Source organism: Sarcophilus harrisii, chromosome 4 (assembly GCF_902635505.1).
Source record: "Sarcophilus harrisii chromosome 4, mSarHar1.11, whole genome shotgun sequence".
Taxonomy (NCBI): domain Eukaryota; kingdom Metazoa; phylum Chordata; class Mammalia; order Dasyuromorphia; family Dasyuridae; genus Sarcophilus; species Sarcophilus harrisii.
This window is the reverse complement of record NC_045429.1, coordinates 363239837-363263643: the sequence shown is the minus strand read 5'-3', so window position 1 is coordinate 363263643 and position 23807 is coordinate 363239837. Positions and strand designations below refer to the sequence as shown.

The following is a 23807-nucleotide window of genomic DNA, read 5'->3' as shown; positions in this document are numbered from 1 at the left end:
TACAGCAGAGATAAGTTACTGTTTTGAAAAATTACTTTCCCTGATATCCTCTAATACTTCCTAATGGGGATGACTTCACCTGGAATAGGCAAATCAGCCCAGTTGAAGCAGCTAAGCACTTTGAGGGGGACAGGAAGTAACACATGCCAGAGAGGTCAAAACATCACTTTGACTACTGACTGCCCTCAGGCTCCTAATGGAGATGGGCCAAGATCCTATGTCCAAGTGCCCTGGGAGTAACAGTGCCCCACAAAGCCAGATCCACTTCTAACCCAGCTCCACAGCTATTATTAAGAGGTATAATCATTCTGGAGAGGGGGCCACCCTTCTCATCACCAGTAATTACTGAGCAGCTACCACTAATAGGCAGATAGGAGTGACAGCACTCCTCAGACCACACGTCCTGTTTCAGTCTTGCCTACAAATCCATCATTTGAGGAAGTAAATGGAGAAGGGACCAGACTTCAACAATTATCTTTATTTTCCTTTTTAAAATCAATTAATTAATTAATTTTTTATTATAATGTACTTTTTTTTTAACATATTTCCTTATGAATCATGTTGGAAGAGAAAAATCAGAACAAAAGGGAAAAAATAAAGAGAAAAATAAAACAGAAGAAAAAAAAAGAAAGTGAACATAGTATGTGCTGATTTACATTCAGTCTCCATAGTTCTCTCTCTGGATGTGGATGGCATTTTCCATCCAAAGTTTATAATTGTCTTGGATCACTGAACTGCTGAGAAGAACCAAGTCTGTTACAACTTGCTGTTGTAACAATCCCACAATCTTTTTTTTTTTTTTTTTTTTAAATAGCCTTTTATTTACAGGTTATATGTATGGGTAACTTTACAGCATTAACAATTGCCAAACCTCTTGTTCCAATTTTTCCCCTCTTACCTCCCCATCCCCTCCCCCAGATGGCAGGATGACCAGTAGATGTTAAATATATTAAAATATAAATTAGATACACAATGACCAAACCGTTATTTTGCTGTACAAATAGAATCAGACTCTGAAATATTGTACAATTAGCTTGTGAAGGAAATCAAAAATGCATGTGGGCAAAAATATAGGGATTGGGAATTCAGTATAATGGTTTTTAGTCATCTCCCAGAGTTCTTTCGCTGGGCGTAGCTGGTTCAGTTTATTACTGCTCCATTGGAAATGACAATCCCACAATCTTGCTGTTACTTTATACAATGTATTCCTGGTTCTTGTTTTGTCCAACATCAGTTTGTGTAAATCTTTCCAAGCCTTTCTAAAATAATTTTTTATAGAACAATAATATTCCATTTGTTCAGCCATTTCTCAACTGATGGGCATTTACTAATTTTCCAATTTTTGCTATCACAAAAAGAGCCACTAGAAACATTTTTGCACATGATCCCCAACACTTATCAATCAATAAACTCACAAAGGCCAGGCAAGTCAGTCTAGTTGAAATAGCAGGACACCATGAGAGGCAAGAAATATGTGCAAGCAAGTAAAACCAGCATCACCACTTTGACCACAATCTTCCTTAAAACCTTAGTGGGGTCAGCCCAGAACTCTAAAGCCATCCTCAAGGATGGCAATGCTTCTAAACCAATGTCTCAATCCTCATCCTGGAAAGCCACCAGTCCCTGCTCCTGCAGGGGCTACACACCTGCTACTGAAGCCACAGCTACTGAAGACCCAGAAAGGAGAATCCACCAGAGTCCTCAGAAGTGATTCAACATTAGAAGCTAAGATGATTTTATCAGTGCAGAGACATTAAATAAGAAGCATTAACATCTGTTTTCCTATAATACTCTAGGGAACCAGGACTTTTTAATCTAACTTTTAGCTGAAAACTTTAATATGTTATGTCTTCCCCTTAAGAATGTAAGCTTCTTGAGGGCATGGGTTGTTCTGTTTTTCTATATGTATTCCCAGAATTTAGTGCTACGTGCTTTGTACCTAGTAAGTGCCTAATAAATGCTTTACTCATTCATTTATTCATGGAAATATGAAACTGAAAAGTTTATGCTATTGGAGTACAAGATCTGGTAAATTCTACCAGCTTGAAAGACTTTTAAGTACATATTTGATAATGGACCATCTGTTTGTAGAATCTTCCAGCAAAGACGAATGGTAACACAAAAGATTACAGCCAAAACCAAATCCTCTTTTCTTTTCTTTTCCTTTCTTTCTTTCTTTCTTTCTTTCTTTCTTTCTTTCTTTCTTTCTTTCTTTCTTTCTTTCTTTCTTTCGTCTCTTTAAATTTTATTGATGCTTTGTTTTTACATTACAAACATTACAAATTACTCCCACTTTGTGAGAAGTCTGTTTTAATAAGTAAAATTATATCTAGTCAATGCTCAACATCCCCTCATCTAACTTTCGGGACTTTAAACTTTCCAGATGATTTTATTTAAAATTTAAAAAAAAATTCTATGTGCTTTTATTTAAAAAAAAATATTTTCATGCATGCAATAAATTGTGGGTATGTTTTCTTATCTATTCTGCCTCTCTCTTTCCCTCTCCCTCTCTTGTCTGTCACTCTCTCTGTCTCTGTCTTCTATAGCTCTATCATTGTTTCTGTCTCTGTTTTTCTATCTCTGTCTCTCTCTCTCAGATTATTTACTCCATTCACATGTAATTCATAGTTGTTGGGCTTTGATTTCTTTTGCATTAATTTTTAATATTCTTTTCCTCTTTTAAGTCAGCATTTTGTCCCTGCAATTGCTTTTACTTTCCCTATTTTGATGTTACTCTGTTCCCATAGGCTCTTCCTCCAGTCTTTAACCTGTTGAAGTTACTTAAATTATTAACTTTATTTTTCTTCCTTTCTCTTCTCCTTTTGGCCCTTTCCTTCCTCTGCTCTGCTAGGTATGTGGTTCAAAATCTTCTTTCCATTCTCACCATTTAGTTTAAAATGGCATTCTTTTATGATATTCTTTTCCAAAGTTGCCTTTTACTTTAACCTTGCATGTATTTCCCCTTTTGGTCTATTCTGGATTCTGTCATTTGTCCTTTGTTTTCGAAGAGCATCACAATGTTAGGGTCAGGGTACAATGTGTTCAGCTGTGGCTGATCAGTCTCACACGAACTCAGAAGGCTCTACATTTAGGATGGAGATATCTCTAGATTTATGCATCCGTGTTTCCTTTGTGCTGCAAGTGATTCTGCTTTGCTCGTAGAGCACAGCCTCTTCTTTGATACTGCAACACCATGCTGGGCGGTCCTGTGCCAGCTTCTCCCATGTCTCACAATTGATACTAAAGTTCCTCAGAGAGACCTTGAGAGTGTTCTTGTATCGCTTCTGACTTCTCTGTGAGTTCTTGCCTTGTGCCAGTCCTCTGTAAAAAAGTCTTTTAGGTAAGAGTGCCTTTGGCATTTGGGCTGCACAGCCAGCCTATCTGAATAGTAATTTCTGCAGTAGAGTTTGAATGCTTGGCAGTTCAGCTTGATGGAGGGCCTCAGTGTCTGGTACCTTATCTTTCCAAGGTCTTTAATTGAGTGCAAAATGTGGTTGCCTGGAGATCATCAGTATTGTACCACAGTTTTGTGACAGCATGCTTGCACAGGTTCTGGAGTAAAGGAGGGGTATGTGATAGATAAATGTGTACAATTAGTACAATCAATTGTACTTGTACAATGCTTTTTAGCATTATGATTTTTGAGATGTTGTCAGAGACTTTCTGGATTCTAATCTCCAGCTCACAGATCATATTATATTTGTTTTTCTTAACTCTTTGTCCCTCAGAGTGGAGTTTTTGGAATACTGAATTTGAAATCTCTCCTTTATTACATTCCTATGTTATTCCATTTGTAAATTTTACTATTTGTTTTGGGCTGGGCCTAATTCAGACAACTCTCTGGTAATTTAGGCTTGATAATGGAAATGAGGCACGTGTAGGTCATTCAACAATTAATACAAAGACATTTAGTTATAGTGAGAAAAGGCTATTCAATAAGAATCGGCTCTGGAGACACTTCAAATGGATTCAGCCCAATGAAACTCTTTTGCTTGAATTTCCCATTATGATTTACCTGTCAAATAGCTGAGAGAAAACTTATTGCTCCCCTATTTTGGACCTAGATAATGAGGAAATAATATTGAGGATAGTTTTAATACCTTTTGAGAAAAAACTTACCTAGCTTACACAAAAGGGCATGAAGGGGGATTAGATTATTCTTCCTATCATACACCTAACCTTTTTTCTCTGTTTTAAGAAGTTAAAAATGTCAATTCATGAAAAAAAAAGTATTGAATAGAATCAGTGTGTGATGGGAGTCACTGTGTCTTATATCATGTATCCTGATCTTACCTTCTGTCTTTATCATAATCACTCACCAATTCTAAAGCTAGATTATCCTATCTGTGTTTCTACAAATTCCTAATACCCTGGGAGATGACTGCCCTTGAAGACTCATGTAGTTCTCCTGGGCTACAGGAGAGGTTCATAGTCTTGAGAGGTACAACCCTTTATTGATAGTGTAGGTGCCCTCCAGACAATATACATATCATAGTATCTGTCTGTCTGTCTGTATCTTTATATTTATATCCATATCACAGATTAATTCTCCTGCTATAAGAATATTCTTTGTGACAAGTTTTCCTTTTCTCTACTAGAGTGGAATTTCCCCTTTACTCTCCCCATTTCAGTCAGTCTCCTTTCTTTTGAACTATTCTCCTAACCTCTTCACTCTTGAGAAGCTAAATCACTATCCCTTTTCTGTTCACCTCTTTATGGGTAGATCAGCTATCTCTGTATTTCCTCTCTTCCCTCCTCTCTCCTCATCCAACTTCCTACTGTGTTATTCCTTCCAAAAAACAATGACTGATTCACTTATAGTAGATGACATTATTTGGTTCTTTGAATATTCAGTTCCTCCTCTTTTCCTTCTCTTATTCCGTGAGTTCCCCTTAAATCTGTAGCCCCTTATATTTTTTTATCCTTTTATCCTTTGATGAATGACTTCTGTGATTTTTCTTTTAGACCTCTGTTCAATTTCTTTTTTTTTTTTTTTTTTAACAATAGCCTACAAACATGAGAGAATTTATTTTATTGTTCATTCTGCCCTCCGCCTCCTTTGATAATTGTATTTAGTTTTCTGGTATTTTTCTTACTTGAAATGCTTGCTAGTAGAAAATTCCACTTATCTCTGTTTTATTTTGCAGAAATGACTCAAATGCCTTTTTTCTTTTGAAGATGCAATTTTCCATTCATGATTAGGCTCAGTTTTCTAGTATGTTTTATTTTGGGTTATAGTCTGAATACCTCTGTTTTGGAATATATTATCCCATTATCTTTGCTGATTTCTCATGATAGCAGATGAATCTTGGGATATTCAAATTAGTCTTCCTTTATAGTTGAAAGTCCTTTTCCTGACTGCTTGAAAAATGTGTTCCTACTGAAACCATGAAATTTAACTATGTATGGCTTAGAGTTTTAAACATGAAGTTTTTCTCTGGTGGTGATCTATGGATTCAATCAATTAGTACAATTAGTACAATCAATTGGCACTATGCTAGGCATTGAAATATATATTTAGAAGTTTGGGATAGATTCTTTATATTATTTCTTGCCACATGGAACTCATTTTTAAAAACATATCTGTCATGTTGTCCTTGGAGAGCTATTCTTCTTAATTTTTCTCTATGCATCATATTTTCAAGGTCATTCTACTTTGGCTTGTATGGAATTCATATGTTCCTTTAAGGTTGCTCTTTTCTGTCAAATTTCCTTCTACTTACATTTATGTGTTTCTGATTTGTTATTCTTTCCTTTAGAGCCTCTACATGTTTGGAAAGATTCCTTATTGTATCTTTAAGTTCTATTTCCTGTTACTTGCCTTTTAAAATTCTGTACTGAGCACTCTGATTTCTGACTCCGGTTTTGCTCCTACCATCTTGTAGTAAAAATTGCATTTATTTTTCGAACCATTCTGGAATTTCTTGCTACTGTTCTATGATCTCTGGTATATTTTTCTCTTGTAGTCAGATGGAGGATAGTTCATACTCTCTTCTTGAAGAGGTGAATTAATGAATCATAGATTTGAATAAGGAAGGAACCTTTGAGGCCAACTAATCCATTTGTCTTATGACAAATGATAAAATCAAACACCTGAAAGATTAAGTGACTAACAAGTTATTTGGCTAGTAAGTGGTCAAGCAAACTTTGAACTCAAGTTCTCTAACTCCAAAGATAGAATCTTATTCACTACTCTTTGAGAACCTTGTACACTACTCTTTGACACAAATAGTTTAATCACATGTCCAAAATTAATATGAAACATTTTGTTAGATACTCAGTTACTTCTTACTTTAGAGATAATGATTGTGAGAGTGAGCAAAAAAAATCCACTATTAATAAATTCCAGTTTCTATACTAATATTTACTGCATAGGGTGACCTCACTATTTTATCTCTGAAATGTATATGACTATAATTCATGGAGACTTCAGTCTCCAAAGACTCAAAATGGCAAGTAACCTTAAAAAATGTATCAGGTGTCATCAGTAGGCTACAGTATTTTATAAATTATCAAAGTCAGAAAAGGGAAGTGGGCAGGGCAGATAGTGAGAGTGAAGGATAGCAGATGGACAGCTTACATTCTTTACTGATACGTAATAACAATAAAATATCTAGAGGAAAGTCCCCTGTATAGTGGGTAGATCTTAAGTATTTATGGGAGAATATGGACAAAGGCTGCACAAGATCTGAAGGCATAGTTGGGTTGTGATCTTTACATTGGAATAATTGATTAATGGAATATATTGATTAGAATTATAAATACATTGAAATGCTTAAGTACATTACTCTAGGAGAGACCTATTTAACCATGAAACAGTTTTTATTATAGCCAGGAAATCACAGCAAATTGAATAATAGGTCTTATAACTTGCTTAAGGATCCTAGCAACATTGGGCTGGAGCATGAGAAGATAAAAAGTATAGTTTTGGTCAAACTCTTCACATAGGGACATAGGGAAAGGATCAGAAGGGAAAGACATGAAAGGGAGAGTTTAGAGATCATCTACATCCTCTAATTGATAACTTGAGAAACTAATTCCTATCCCAAGAGGATAAATGACTGCTCAAAGTCACAAGCATAAGTGGCAGACTTGAAGTTCAAATCAAGATCCCCTAATTCATTATTTCCCCCATTGCACCATGTAGGAAACACTCAGATATGTGAGAAACTTAAGGGAGACAGGAGGAGAAGGATTCAATTTGGAAAAAAAAAAAGCTTTAAGCTATTCAATAACATTTTCTCTTTGTAAGCAGACCCCAAGGATCTAAATTATGATAGTTTAGTCAAAATGAAAATTCACCCTTACAGTGAGGGGTGGGCAAGCTGATGTACACTGAGGAAACATTCCTCTTGTTCTTTGGGTATGGCATATTAGGAACAAAAGGACCCTGGCTAGTCTTGGACAAGTTATACAACCTTGAGATTCATAGTCCTTATGTGTCTGCAGGGACAAACATTTATACAACATCACAAATGTATTCAGAAGATCAAAGAGATAAAAATAAAAATTCTTTGTAAATCATAACTGCTATAGAAATGTCAATGATCATTATTATTCTCCTTGATGACTGAAGAAATCTCCATAGGATCCTAAGTTTAGAGCTGGAAGCGAGGTGGCACAGTGGATAGATGGAGTGCTGTACCTTTGGATCAGGCATTTACTAACTGTATGATTCCAGGAAAGACACTTTACCTCTGTTTGCCTCAATTTCCTCAACTGTGAGATGGGGATAATAATACCATCTTCCTCATAGGGCTGTTGTGAAGATCAAATGAGGTAAAGCACATAGTAGGTGTTAGATCAGTTCTTAGTTCCTTTTCCTGCTTTCCTTCCCCTGAAAAAGTCTTTAAAGATTACTTAGTCCCACCTTTTCAATTTATGGATATTGTAACTAAAGCCAAGAAAGGTCATGACATATATAGTCTGCTATAAAAATAATCTCTGAAAAGCTTCTTGTTTCCTTCTTTTATTTTCATAAAGGATATTATTGCTTTGTACAAAATCTGTTATTGTAATGATTAAATATAATATACATATGTCATATCTCAATATCTTGGCTCTATCACACATCTATTTATATGCATCTATCAATCTATCCCTTTAGTTGTCTGTCTAGTGATCTATCTATCTATCTATGTGATCCAATGATTATAAGAGGATTCTTAGCAAGTAGGCTTATGGATTAGTAGCTACTGATGTCTTGGTATGATGCATGAGTTTTCCTATTATTTGTAATCTTCCTTGAGATCTCTTGAAAATAGTGACAAATTGTCCATTTTCTAGTACACATAATCTCTTCTGCATATATTTGCTCAGGCCTAGTTGCATTTTCCAACTTCATCTTTTAAAGTGACATTGCCACTTCCTCATATAGTACTTTGGATACCAAGATAGAGGAATCCAAATGGAGTAGTTCCAATCTAGTAGCTGATGAGAAGGGACCATCACAAAAATTCTGGTAGATGTTTTACTTCATGTCCATTGTGCTCCTTATAGTTTAATGCATGAATGCTTTTAGTATTATTCTGCTTATCTCAATTTCTATAAGGCCTGATATCTTTCTCAATTGTTTTTCAATGTCTAGTGAGATGAAACTTTGTAATCTTTGGTCATCTCATTCTGGGCAGTTTTGTAAATGAGTTTGAATTCTAAACCTGTATTGTTCTTGGCTACTATCTTTCTGTGGGGTAAATGGACAAAACTTGGAAAGATGATTTCTAGGTCCTTTGCCTCCTTGTTGTAGTAACTTTCACATAGGCTAAAGTCATAAGAAATGATGATAGTCTGTATCTTTAGTTTTGAACATTTCTCAATCTTTCATAGTTGAAAGTGTATTCCAACATATCATATTGCAGTGCTGTAACTGAATAGAATGTCTTTTTTTTTTTTCAACCATCTCCTAACTTAGCCTTGTTTTCTATTTTTGTTATAGCTAATCAATAGATAAGTATTTACTTAGTCTGATTTTGTACCAGGCATTATGCTTGGCACTGGGAATACAAAAATGAAAAATGTAAAACAACCTCTGCTCTCAGGGAGCTAGCAAGTCAGTGATGTGATTGTACATAGATGATTGTGAGGTAATTACAACATTAGTAACCAGTTTTCTCTCTGATCAAGTCCTTGAATATATGTGTGTGTGTGTGAGATCATCTTTGGTGTGTGCCATAAATAGCACCTTCTGAGTCTCATTTCAAAGAAAGCATTAATCATATACAGTGTGAAGCTTCTGAATAGTCTCCCAGCAAGGCTTCTTAAAATTCTTGATCCTGAAATATATTTTTCAACATAATTTTCACTGTTCTGTCCTGTGCTTGAAATACTGATTTTAGAGACTTTTAAGTGGAATTTCACTACTTACCCATCTTCAGCAATAGATGATGTCATAAAAGCTGCCGTTATTTTCAGGTGGTATGTTTGTTTCTATTCATCTTGAGGACTGCAAAGTGAACCCACTAAGGGTTGCATTTCTTATTGCCAGCTATTCCCAGGGAGAAGGCAGCATGGCGAAATGAAGGGCTGGCCAGGGTTCACATCCTGGCTATGTCACTTCCAGTGATGGGGCAAGTCTTTGTACCTCTCAGAAATCAATATCCTCATCTGTGAAATGGATCATATATAGGAGGATTTTTGCCAACTCTTCCAAATTTGTTGTCTCCCTGAGGACAAACTTCCATTTGATTGCAATTTCTTTGCCTTCTGGCTTCACTTACAATGAGAATGATGGATATGATTCAACTCTGAGATTAGTTCTAGGACAGATCTGCCTGGATTGGAGAGAAAGCAACTCCTCACCTGAGCCCTCTGTAGCTAACTAGGCCCCAGGAATTTGTCTTATCCAGGACCTAGCCAAGAACAGCATCTTTCCATCTACCCAGAATATACATCACTTCCTCCCACTGAGGGAATAATAATTAGCCAACTTTACTATTGCTATGGAGTGTGTGACTATCTACTGTTCTATGGATCCATTCTTAATCTCTGAGAATGCTTGGAACTTCTCAACCTGGGGACAGCAAACTTAATGTGTCTCCTTTGTGCTCTTCTGTACTTTATGCATTTAAAAACACTATTCTGAGAAGAGGTTCATAGGCTTCCTCAGGCTGCCAAAGGAATTCATTAAAGGTGGTTAAGAGTTTTTGGCTTAAATCAAAGCTTCTTTTCCTGGCTGTTTGTTACTCCAATATGTGTTTTTATCTTCCAGTAGAATGTAAATTGACTTGGGGAGTGACTCTCCTTTTTGTGTTTTTGGCATAGTGTAGGAGGTAAGACCCTTGATCAACTGAGTGCCCCTAGCTGATTTGATGAAATTATAGAATGTAAGGGACAGGTAGTGTAATGCCGGAGAAACTGAGCAAGACAGAGTTTAGAGAACAATAGTTTATTAAATGGAGAGAGATACTGGGACCAGATGGATCTTGGTCCCGGGGCTGGACAAGACTATCATCTCAAAGAATCCAGCCCCGAGTACTGGGACAGCAAGCTTTTTTATAGGATAACAAGAACAATGACATAATGGGGGAGGTACCTAGGTGGGGATAACCTAATGGGGGAGACCCTCTAGGATGACACAATGGAGGGAGGTAACTGATATTCTAATGACATCTAAAATGGATAAACCTTTATCCTGTCAAACATTAAGAAGGAATGTCTATAACCTAAAGATATAAAACCTTTATCTCATCAACCATTTAAGAAGGAATGATGATAGCCTGGGGTTTTGAGGCAGAGCAACTGAGGTAGACTTTTATCTTATCAAACATTAAGAGAGAAAGGTTATAACCTGAGGTAGAATAACTAAACAGGACAATTGGAGAAACTGGGTCATGGCATTAAAAGGGAACTTTGGGACAACAGTAGAAGAGATGAAGTATTAAGGTTTTACCTTTTTCAGACTTGTAGTAGTTGCATTTTTATTTGGTAAAGGTATGAGAACTCAAAGGGACTGTGATCTATTCAGAAGGGTGGGATGGCAGCAAAACTTTTGAGTAAAACAGCCCATTCCCAGCTTGTAAAGGAATTGTAAATAAGTATTTATTCTTTTGTTGCTCCTTTAGGAGGTAGGAAATTCTTGCATCACCCTGATTATAACTAGTCAATGATTAGCAGAGGAATCAGTCATTGGGGGTGGGACAGAACCCTTTACAAGTTAATCTGCTTCCACATACTTTCATCCAGAGCCTTTTCCAATCGGCTTGATCTGTATCTGGCCACTGTTCCCAGAAGGCTCTGGAGGGGAAAGTGAGGCAGGTGATCTTGCATATCCATATTAAATCCAATTCACTTGCAAGTCATTGCCATCACCTCTCTGATGTCTTGGTCCTCTCCAAGAACAAAGAACAACAATTACTACTTATTTTAAGGGGTTAGCTCTGATAGTCAAGGAAGAATCATCTTGGCAATTGAATAGGTTCCTCCTGCTCTGGAGGAATATGATGTATAAAAAGTTCAAGAGAAATAATTTCTGAATGATCCTTTTTATTAATCATATGAATATATAATAAAGGCCAGTTACACTCTCCAATGTCAAATACCCCTCATGGAACCTACTCAATGCTTATATCCCAGTGGAAGAATGGGTGTTCCTGAGGGTGACAATCGACTCTGATTGGTTAACAATATGAGAGATGAACCTATTCTAATGAGCTGGAGGATGTGACTTTATGTCATTTGCTTCCAAATTACTCCCAGCCTCCAGCAATCTAGACAAAGGATCTATCCCTTTTACCTCAAATTTTTTGTAATGTTTTCTAGATGGGTGAGGATCTCTCCAATAATTTGTTATTTAATCATCTTTTTTTCTTAGAAAGTACCCAGTTCTTGAGAAACAATGTCTATCTTTACCTGTGTTTTCTCCAATTATGCAGAGTAGGGGGAGAGGATTGCACTGTAGCAATCTGATTAGTGGGATATACTCCTCCCAGCACTGGATCTAGCTTTGGAATTAAATTGAGTTGTGGAGAGCAGGCCCAGGGAGCCCGTGGAATTACCTGTCCAGTAGAGACTCTCTTCCCAGATTAAGCAGGATACTACAAGAGACACTGAACTTCTACAGTGCCAGGTGTGATGCTTTTATCTGTGTCTCTACTAATGCCTTTTATTGTGTATCTGTCCATTCTTCCCATGAAACTGTGTGTATTTTGTAGGAGAGAGTACAAGGTCTATGGGGAAATGTTTTTATTTTTTCTTACTAAGCCTTCAATAAACACTGTTGCTTTGAGTTGTGTCCTTTGGCTGATTATTGATGGTAAAAAGATGGAGTGTGGCTCTAGAGAGTATCTTGAATCTGGGATGGTAGTGCCCTGGAGAACCCAATCTCTTGAGTGCAATTTGGGTGGGGTAGCAGGAAAGGTACTACAAAATTATATGTGATTACCTGTCAGATTGACCAGGATGACAGGAAAAGATAATGATGAATGTTGGAGGGGATGTGGGAAAATTAGGACACTGATGCATTGTTGGTGGAATTGTGAATGGATCCAACCATTCTGAAGAGAAATTTGGAACTATGCTCAAAAAGTTATCAAACTGTGCATACCCTTTGATCCATCAGTGTTACTATTGGGCTTATATCCCAAAGAGATCTTAAAGGAAGGAAAGGGACCTGTATGTGCAAAAATGTTTGTGGCAGGTCTCTTTGTAGTCTCCAGAAACTGGAAACTGAATGGATGCCCATCAATTGGAGAATGGCTGAATAAATTGTGGTATATGAATGTTATAGAATATTAGTGTTCTGTAAGAAATGACCAACAGGATGATTTTAGAAAGGCCTGGAGAGACATGAACTGATACTGAGTAAAATGAGCAGGACCAGGAGATCATTTTATACTTCAACAACAATACTATGTGAGTATCAATTCTGATGGAAGTGGCTATCTTCAACAATGAGAGGATCTAAATCAGTTCCAATTGATCTGTAATGAACAAAACCAGCTATACCCAGAGAAAAAACACTGTGAAATGAGTATGGACCACAATGTAACATTTCTACTCCCTTTGTTTTCATCCGTTTGCATTTTTGTTTTTCCTTTTCCGGTTATTTTTACATCTTTCTAAATCCGATCTTTCTTGTGCAACAAAATAACTGTATAAATATGCACATATATATTGTATTTAACATATACTTTAACATATTTAACATGTATGGGATTACCTGCCATCTAAGAGAGGGGGTGAAGGGAAGGAGAGAAAAAGTTGGAACAGAAGTTTTTGCAAGGATCAATGATGAAAAATTACCCCTGCATATGTTTTGTATATAAAAAGCTATAATAAAAAAAGAAAAAAATTATATGTGATTAAACTCGAAGTGGATAAGCTCACTGGTCACTGGAAAAAAACTGAGCTGTAGAGGACCATCTAACATTTTTTAAAAATGATTTTAAAATGGTGATTCTTAACACTTTGTGTACCTTTTTGTTTTTACTATAGTCCGGCCCTCCAACAGTCTTGAGAGACAGTGAACGCCTGGCCCCCTATTTAAAAAGTTTGAGGACCCCTGATTAGAGAAAGACTTTTGAGCATAGTAGCTCAATTTTCATGGTTCTTTAGTGCTTGCAAGGCAATTTTATATCCTCACAATAATCCTATGAGATAGAAGGTAGAAATAGCATTATTTCCATTTATAAATGAGGAAACTGAAACTGAGAGGTCAATTACTTATCCATAGTCACACACAGGACTAGGACTGGACCCAGGTATCCTGACTTCTAAATATAATATTCTTTTCATAAAGCAACAAGATACTTGTTTATGACTTCTCTATTCATTTAGTTCTTTGCTATGCTCTTCCCAGAGTTCACATCAAATCCTAGCTGCTTGAGCCTTGACATGACCTGATTAGACCACATCTTCTCTTTGTGAGCTTTCTTTTTGGTCCCCGAAAGGTTCTCCTGGATTAGGTACTAGACCTATCATAAGGGGCAACAATCCCCAGTTACTTCTCAAACAGAAGACACAGATCTGGTATGGTTACAATATATTAAAACTTTTATTATCTAGACTGGAAAGTCACAGTTAAGTCTCAAGGGTAACATTTTCCTATAATTTCCATCAGTCAAAACGTGGTCAATTTTACCCCTTTCATCCTGCTTAAATTTTTATTTTAATCCCCTTTTCTTCTTACCCCTCCCCATTCAGGGATATACTATATTCCATCCCTAATCCTAATTATTCCTTAATTTTAACCAGATACCAGCCTCTGCCTAGACAATACTCATGAGCCAGCAACCACCACCCAACCCCTCCACTTTCAGGATGCTCTTTCCGTCCAGTGCATGTCTCCTCTGCTGAGTTCAGTAGTATGTTTCCATTTCCACCCAGCCTATTAAAGAGAGGAAGCCAGGATTAACTAGGGTTAGCAGTGCCCCCCCCAAAATGAGTAAGAAGTGCCTGAAAAAGCAGGGATGGGAGAGCAAGATGGAGATAGGGTTGTAGACCTAAGGGACTGGGGCCTCAGGCCACTGAATTATGTGTATGCATATATATCTATGTGAGTTCTTATTATGGGATAGTAGACTGACATCTGGCAAGAACGATGGCAAATTGAGGGATTTGAGGGGACTAGATTTATAATTGAGGGGCTACAAAATAGTGGAATAGGGTTGGGTCTAGGGGAAGACTTACCACCAGGATTGTGCCGCAGTATATATTTTCGGCACTCATCATAAACAAAGATAAGGAAAGAGTAGGGGAGGGCACAAAGCCACCAAATTAATCTATGAGAAAAAGAGGGTAATTAAGAAGGTGGGACATGATATGTGGACACCCATACATCCTAGTTATAATCAGAGTGAGGAAAGCACAAGGATGCCGGAAGAAGCCTTTATGGGGAATGGAGCAAGAGAAAAATTGAGAATCTCTTCATCTCCCAGGACAATAGCTCAGATCTAGAAAGTATATACAGACAACCTTTCCACATCTTGAGCCTAAATGTCTTCTTGAGCTGGAAAATCCATGTAAAATGTTTTGGCTCTCCCTTCATACCAGAGAAGCAGCCTGAATTATTATGGTATTAAATGATAAAATACAGAGGTATCATGCAGTGCTTTGCATATATTTTATTTATTTTTTTCTGAGTTTCTCAACTTTTTCTGTTTTCTACGGCTTCCACAAAACTCCTAAAAATTTCTCATTTAATTCCTTTGCCAATCCTCGTTATGTTGAAACCATGATGGGGAAAGTTGTGAAGTAGAAGGGATAACTGTGTGTGGGTGTGTGGATGCTTGTATACATGTGGGCACAGAAGGAGTCCAAGCAGAATTAGTCTGGCTGTTAGATTGATTTACATTTGTAACTTATGGAAACCAAAGTCAAATTAGTCACACCATGAATATATAACATACAGAAAACGCCACAAATATTCCCAGAAGTTTTCAGACTTAGGTATGTACATATTGATCTATTACTACAAGACGAAGGCAGAAAGGGAGTCATAGACCTTAGACCTGTAAAGATTCCTGAAATTAAGCCAGAGAGGGAGAAGTTATCAAAAAGAAATAATTTGCTTTGACTTATAACCATTACTCAATTTTTTATAAGATGTGGAATTATAATACATTAAATATAATTTATAATACATTATATAATTTTATGACATAATATGCAATATATTACAATTATAAAAATAATGCCAATGATGAATAGTAATAATCTATATGTGTAATTTCCCTATTCATGTTTGTAATTTCTGTGACCTTTTTGTTTACTTCTAAACAACTTCTGTCTAAGAGTTGGTTGATATGGGCCTAAAAATACTGAGATGTCACACTCCAAATTTTCTTAAACTGTGGGTTGCATAACTGAAAGTGGGGGCCACAAAATTATGATTATCAGTAAATATTGGTGTACCTATTTTATATACTTATCCAGGATCCCATAAAAATTTGGGGGGCAAAAAAGTCTACTAGTGGAGAAAATTTAAGAAACTCTGCACTAGGCTCTCACTCTCATTCACCCCACATATGCACCCTCTACAACATCTGTAACATCTGATCCCTTCTCTATATTCACAAAGCTACTACCTTAGTTCAGGTTTCTATCTCTCATGGATTATGGCAGAAACCTGCTAACTGGGTTCTTTGCCTCAAGTCTCCTTTCTAATTCATTTTCCTTACAGCTGCCAAAGTGATTTTTGCCAAAGTAAGCAACCATATCACTATACTAATAAACTCTAACGGCTCCTTATTGCCTCCAAAATCAAATTTGGTGGCTCCCTTTACCCTTTAAAGCCATTTAAAACCTGACCTCAACTTGTCTTTCCAATTTAATTATATATTAGTTTCCTTCCCCCTTTTTCAAAGCCTAGCCAAACTGTCCTTCTTAATTTTCTTTCTACATGACACTGTTTCCCTTTGTCCTGGATGTTGCCTATGCCTATAATGTCACCATATCTCCTCTTCTTCAAATGCCTTGTTTCCTTCAAAACTTTTTCTCTCAGATTTCACTTTTTGCAGGAAGCTTTATATGATCTATCTCACATGTCACTGCCCCCCCTTACCCCTTTCACATTACATTTACTTTCTATTTATTTTCTTTATGCTTATTTTCTTTCCCCATAGAATGTAAGCTCCTTCAAGGGAGGGATTAAAAAAAAAATTTGTCTTTGCAGATCTAGCACTTATTACAATGTCTAACCCATAGTAGGTACTCGATAAATTCTTATTGATAAGTGGGCAATCATTCTCTACTTGAAGATTTCCAATGAGGGAAAACCAGGAACTTCTCCTGTTAATCCATTCTTTCATTCTTTTGACCAGCTCTTAATTGTTAGGAAATTTTTCCTGATGTTGAATCTAAACTTTCCCTTTTGCAACTTTTACTCTTTGGGCCTAGTTTCACATCAAACCTTTCTGACACATAATGGCTCTTCATATACTTGATTAAGGCTATCTTGTTCCTCTTATGTATTTTCTTTTTCAGATTATATCTCCTTGGTTACTTCAATTGATTTGCATATAAAATGGACTCAAAACCCATCACCCATTCCAATTGCCCTGATCAAGGTATTCTCACGTGTCCTTCTTAAAGTATTAGTTTAAAACAAAATAGTTTTAAAAATAAAGCTATGCTATCCAGAACTGAAGATAATATTCTAGCTGTGGTCTGCCTAGCAATTTCACCTAGTATGGTGAAATTACCATTTTTTTTATTTCTGGAATTGAATGTAACCCAAGATTACATTAATTCTTTGGATGCCACATTTCTGACAACCATTGAGTTTGAAGTCCACAAAAATACTCAGATTTCTTTTCAGACAAATTACTATTTAAACATTTCCCCACCCCATTCATATCAATTCTGTACTTCTGAAGCTAGTTTTTAAAAAATGAAATGTAAAACTGCTTTTATCACTATTGAATTTTGTTCTACTAAATTCAAGATCTTTTTGGATCCTGACAGTTACCCAAGAGGTAAGTTATCTCTCCTAGTTTTGTATCATCTGCAATTTGATGAGTATGTACCTTTATTTGTGTCTTTATTCAAGTCATTGATAAAACATGTTAACCAGTGTAGAGTCACTTCCCCAACCAAGATGTTGTCAACTATTTAATGACAATTCTGAGTTCAGCCATTCAATCAATTCCAAATCCACCTAAGTGTATTATTTTACATTACACATCTCTCCATTTTCTCTTCAAGATAGCATGACATACTTTGTCAAAAACTTTGCTAAAATATAGGTAAATTACATCTATAGTATTTCCCTTAGCTATCAGTTTAGTATCCATGTCAAAAAAAGAAATAAGGTTAGTCTGGCATGACCTATTTTTGCTGAAGTCATGCTGGCTTTTTGTAATATTTCCCTACTTAGATTTCAACAACTGGCTCTTTAATGGTCTATTCTATAACTTTTCTAGGAATAGAAAGAAGTCAGCTCTCTACCCTATAGTTTGAAGGCTCTGTTCTCTTCCTCTTTTTTTTTTTTTTTTTTTTTTAAATTAAGACATTTGTCCTTCTCTAATCTTATGGCACCTCTCCCGTTTTCTACAATCTTTCAAATGTTACTGACAGCAGCTTAGCAATCACATCTGCCAGTTAATTCAATAGCTAGATCAGATAGTTTTTCTATATGAGATAAGTTGAATTCATCAAGGGCAACCAGGTGTTCTCTTACTAATCCCTTGCTTATATGGGATAATTAACTCCTAGGTGTTTTGATTTTGTTGTTTCTAGAGCAGTGATTCTCAAAGTATGGTCGAGAGAATCCTGGGGATCTCTGAAATCCTTTTAGAGGGTCTACAAATTCAAAAATAGTTTTTATTTCCAATATTGTAAATGTCTATAAATATAATCCAAATAAACAAAAACGCTTTAGAGATATCCTCAATAATTTTTAATAGGATAAAGATACTGAAAACAAAAGTTTGAGAACCACTGTTCTAGAGCAAAGGTCATTCTAGAGCAAATAGAAATATTAGAAAAGGGCAGCACTTTCTTCCCTTTTATTTGTCATTGTCATCCCATCAACTCCAAGCAACAGTCCTATCCCTTCTTTGCTTTATGTTTTTCTCTCCTAATAGAGCTAAAAAAAAAAATCCAATTCCTGTTCTTAGCCTCCACCACCAACCTCTCAGTTCAGCAGCAGCACTTTGTATACTCCTAATACTATTTTTACAGAGCTTTGCCATTCCCATATTCATCCTATCTGTTGTCCTTGTTTCCATCTTTTGGAAAATTCTTTTTAAAAACTTAAGTTGGTTGGTAAATTTCCTGTGCATTTACATCTTCAGACAGCTGCTGTTTCATCCAGCAGATTTTCAGTCCGTGGGATTCTCCTTACCTTTTATCTAGATCTTTGAAATCTGCTTTCCTTAAACCTAGGGGACATGATAGACTAAGGCCAGATGTTCTCTCAAACTCTTAGAGTAGTCATTTCCCCCAGTGTTCTTTTTTGCCCAGAAATCAGTCCTTCCCTTCTCCCAGTAGGGAGAATCAGTACCGGAATAAAATTTCCCTTTGTTGATTTCTGTACTTTTTGAGGGATGAAATTATCATTAAAGCAAGTTGAGAAGTTGTTAGCTGTTCTGTTAGAGGGAGTTCCAGCAGATGTCTGGTTAATTTGAAGTCTACCATCAATATTATATAATGCCTCTGTGCTAGTCTTGTGATGTTTCCAAAACTGCTCCTTTCTGAGGTATATGGCAATGACAAAATCACTTCTATTTATTCCTCCACTGATCTTTATTCAAATGCTCTGCATTATGCTTTTTCTTTCTGGTTGCTGGATTTTTCACATGAGTACAAGTTTTGAATATGTCCTATATTTTTTAAACTATTCTATTTCTTTAGAATAAGATATCTTTATCCAGAGACGTACTCTGGCTGTGATGTTTCATCCCACCTAAACCAGTTAAGTCATCTGTAAGATCAAAGATAACAAAATCTATGGTGTATTAAAACCATAGCCTTACACATCCAAAGCAAAAGGAACTAATAGGAGGAACTATATTAGTTAGGTCTTTTGCTAGGCATTTTCCATTCTCCCCAAGAATCTGTTATCTTTAAATTTTAAGTAATGCATCATAATCCAAATTCTATTCTCAGAATATATTCTTAGTAAACAACTATTTGCTTTCCAAATAAATTTTCTCTTCTTTACTCTTTACCCTTCACCTTTCCATAGTCTAAGGATCAGTCTAGCTAAGCATGGAGAACCTAATAAATAGTAGTTAGTACATGATGAATTCATTGGACAAAGCAACCCATGAAGCAAAGAAAAATACAAAATGGCCCTTAGTCTTCTTTTTTTTTTTTTACTTTGTTGATGACAGAGTGGCAGAAATAATAGAGTAATTGACACTGAAAAATGGGAAATTGGTAAAAAAAAAAAATCTATTACTGTTCATTAAGTAAGTTGAACTCAAAAAATCTATTGCCACAATGAGATGAGAAGATATTAGAAACCATCTTAATCAGCAAACATTTATCTCTCTCTTTGCCAAGAAAAGAAATAGAATGGCCCAGAACTGTTTCAGAATGCAAACTTACTTTTGAAACTTATGGAGAAGAACAGTGGAAGACTATATATATTCATTAGATATTAAGGAGGATTGAGAAGGAAATACAGATTTAAAGAAAACTTGGAAGGGATCCAAATAAACCTTATCCTTCTGAGATCATTTAAGGATCAAACTCAAATAAAGATAACAAACATGAAAAACAGAAAAGATCTGGCAAAATTATTTTTTAAAAATTTGTTGTTGATGATAAAGAAGTCCCCACATTTGGAGTCTGATCATAGTTTCCAATATGCAGCATTAAAAAATCAAAGTTATTTACCAAACACTTATCAGTGAAATTTGAACATCTGTTATAGATTACACAGAGGACACCCTTGCAGGAAGTGACAGTTTTGAGGGATGGGAGTCTCAATTCTTTTTTTTTTTTGGGGGGGGTGAGGGGGAAGAAGAAGGAGGCAATCAGAATTAAGTGATTTATCCAGCTAGTGATTGTCTGAAGCTGGATTTGAACTTGGGTCCTCCTGATGCCAGGGAAGTGTTTTATCTATCTTACTACCTAGTTGCCCTTTGGTCTAAATTCTTAAGCTGTCAGGGAAGGAAAGATTCCAAATGTCTGGAAAAACTCACAAATGCTATTACTACTGAAAAAAGGCAATTGACAAAATGTCAGCAATCATAGCCTTACATGCTTAATTTCTGATTTTTACAAAACCTTTGTGAGAATAATTTACACACATATTGAGGGTATCCTTGGTGAAGGTATGATAAACTACAAGAAAGCTTGTACAAATGATATTCTAGTAGTGGGGAGAGGGGGAGGAGTCCAGATGGCATAATAGCAGGAAGCAGAGCAGTGAGCTCCCTCCCCAAACTCCTCCAAATAGATCCAGAAAATGTACTAGACCAAATCCTGATGGAGAAATCAAAGGAAAAAAAAAGCCACAGTGAGTCACTTTTCCAGCCTGACTGCCATAAGGAAATAGAGAGAAGTCTGTTAACTCTGGGGAAATGTCTATCTAGGAGTGGCTATATGAAGCATTTCAGAACAGGGAGAGGCTATATGCTAGAACAAAAAAAAGTCCCAGACCCATACCAGGACATAGTAAGGTATGGGAACAGGTGTCAACTGGTAGCTTTGTTGTTCACTAGCTAGTTTTGGGTCATCAATCCAGGACTGACTGTGGAAGGAGATCTACATCTACAGGGATGACATTCTGGGCTCAGAGGAATATATTCAAAAGCAAATAGCAACAGTGTGACTCTGACCCCCCCCCCCCCCCCAGAAGCAGAGCAGGGTTTCAGTTCCAACTTCTAGCCCAGCGGTCAACAAATCATTCTTATCTTCTGAGCTGTACAAAAATATGCAGGATTTATTCTGGATTTGGTTCTTGAGCTATCCTTTGTTGAATCCTTTCTTAGTTTAGTATGATGCCTGCAGGAATAAGCAGGACAGAAATCCCAGATTAAAGGCAAGTCTTTAATTCTGTGCTCTCAGAACTAGTAGAGCTTCCTAGCTGGCTGATAGGGCTGAGCTCAGGTCCAAACTTGAAGTAGGGACTTGTAGAACTCAGACAAGGAAAGCAGCAATCAGACTTTTTTAGATCATTTTAGAACCTTACATGTCTCTAGCTTGAGTTGATCCTGGATTAATACAAATTCAAATGCACAAGAAAGCAAAAATAGGGCTGGTCCAGACCTTTTCTCCAAAAATGTGAGGGGCCAGACCCTAACATCAAGTCCAAAATAAAGAACCAGGCTGAAAAGAGGAGTAAAAAAAAGAATTTTGCCATGAAATGCTATTATGGTGACAGGGATGATTAAGAGATAATAAACCCAGAAGACAATGGTTCCAAAACATCTACAAGCAAATCCTCAAGAAAAACAAAGCTTGGGCACAAATTCAGTTAGGATTCCTGGAAGAAATAAAACAAAAATTTTTTTTAAAGAATTAAAAGTTATTTTGATTAATGAAATGAAAGTTCTAGAAGAAAAAATGTTGATAAAGAAATGAGAGCTGTGGAAGAAAGAATTGGAAAGGGAACTAACAGCTTTGTATGAGAGGTACAAATCTTGCCCAAGCAACACATTCCATGAAAATTAGAATAGAACAAATAGAAGCCAATAACTTTATGAAACAACAAGAAATATTAAAACAAAGTCAAGAGACTGAAGAAAAAAAGAAAAGAAAATGTAAGGTATCTCATCAAAAATTGAGAAATAGATCAAGGAGAAAAAAAAATTAAGAATGAAATATTAGGCTACCTGAGTACCATGACCAAAATAAGAGCAAAGACTTTATATTTAAAGAAATACTAAAAGAAAATCACCCGCATCTCTTAGAATCAGAAGACAAAATGGAGATATAAAGGATCTATTAGTCACTTTCTGAAAAGAAACCTCAAAATGAAAGGCACGTTATAGCCAAAATCCAGAGCTTCCAGGTTAAAGAAAAAATACTATAAGCAGTTAGAAGGAGGAATTCAAGTGTTGAGGAGTCACAATCAAAATCACAGATTTAGTGGCCATCATTCTCAGAAAGTGAAGAGCTTGAAATACTATATTCTGGAAGGCAAAATACAGATATAGACAAGAATAAGTTGCCCAGAAAAACACACAATAATCCTATGGGAAGACAATGGAATAGAGGAATTCCAAGCATTCCTGATGAAAAGACTAGTGCTATGAAAAAATTTCAAAGTACAAACACAGGAATTAAAATATTAAAAAGGTAATTAGAAATGATAATAAAGGACTAAACAAGGATGAATTGTTTTCATTGTAATAAGGGAGATAACATGTGTCCCCTTTGAACCCTATCATCATTAGGACTCATACGGGAAATCTAATTATACAAGGTCAGGCAGTGATTCTATTATGTTTTGATATTAAGGGAAGAATGGAGAAAGAGATGGGATCCATTGAAGGTGGGGAAAAGGGAAAGGAAGACCAGGAGAAATTCTCTCACAAATTAGGCTTTATAAGTAGGCAACTATACAAAAAAGGAGGGAGGGAGTAGAGAAAGAGATTGGCAGATGAAATCCATTCTCATCTGAACAAGTCAATATATGAAATAATACACACACACACACACACACACACACACACCACACACACACACACACACACACAGGGTTGGGTACAGAGATACATTTCCCTCAACAGGGAAATAGGAGGGAAAGGGAGAAGGAGGAATATTAAGGGAAGTATAGATTAAAGGACGGATTAGTCCTAAGGAAAACAAATATAATATATATTATATGTTACTGTATATTATATATTATTGTATGATATACTTTGTAGCATATATTATTATATAATATACAATATAAATTATAATAATATGATATACAGAAATATTGATAATTCTTTCGGAGGTGGCAAAGAATGGGAATCTGAGGGGGTGCCCATAAATCAGAGAATAGTCAAACAAATTATGGTATATAAATATAATGGAATACTATTGTAGTATGAAAAATGGCAGAAATAGTTTCAGAGAAATTTGGGAAGATTTGAATGAGTTGATGCAGAGTGAAGTACACAAAACCAGGAGAACAATTTATATAATGATAACAATATGGCAAAGATGAACAAGTTTGAAAGAATCAGAAATTCTGATCTTTGTAATGATTAACCAAGATTCTAGAGACTAATAATGAAACCTGCTACCTACCTCCTGAAAGAGGTGAAGGGCTCATAATATACAATGAAAAACAAATGTTTTTTGGATATGGCTAATGCAGAAATTCATTTTGCTTGACTATTTTTATGTTTGTAACAGGGACTTTTATTTTTCTTTCATTCTCAGTTGGAGGTGGATTGGCTTAGGAAAAGAAAAGATGATTTTTG

General features: G+C 36.1%; 1 protein-coding gene across 6 annotated transcripts in view; it reads right to left on the bottom strand.

The window, feature by feature from the left end:
- Positions 1–13972: 13972 nt before the first annotated feature.
- The window catches only part of LOC100918637 (sodium/potassium-transporting ATPase subunit alpha-2-like), a 66061-nt gene continuing 56226 nt past the window's right edge, over positions 13973–23807 (bottom strand). For 3 of the 6 annotated variants that reach the window (XM_031966853.1, XM_031966857.1, XM_031966855.1), the window contains one exon: positions 13973–14323. In XM_031966853.1, the coding sequence (XP_031822713.1) occupies positions 14170–14323 (154 nt within the window). In that variant the 3' untranslated portion in view covers positions 13973–14169. Of the gene's footprint in view, positions 14324–14625; positions 14718–21246; positions 21394–23807 lie in introns of those variants that run through there. The other 3 variants (XM_031966856.1, XM_012548003.3, XM_031966854.1) reach the window with 2 other exon arrangements.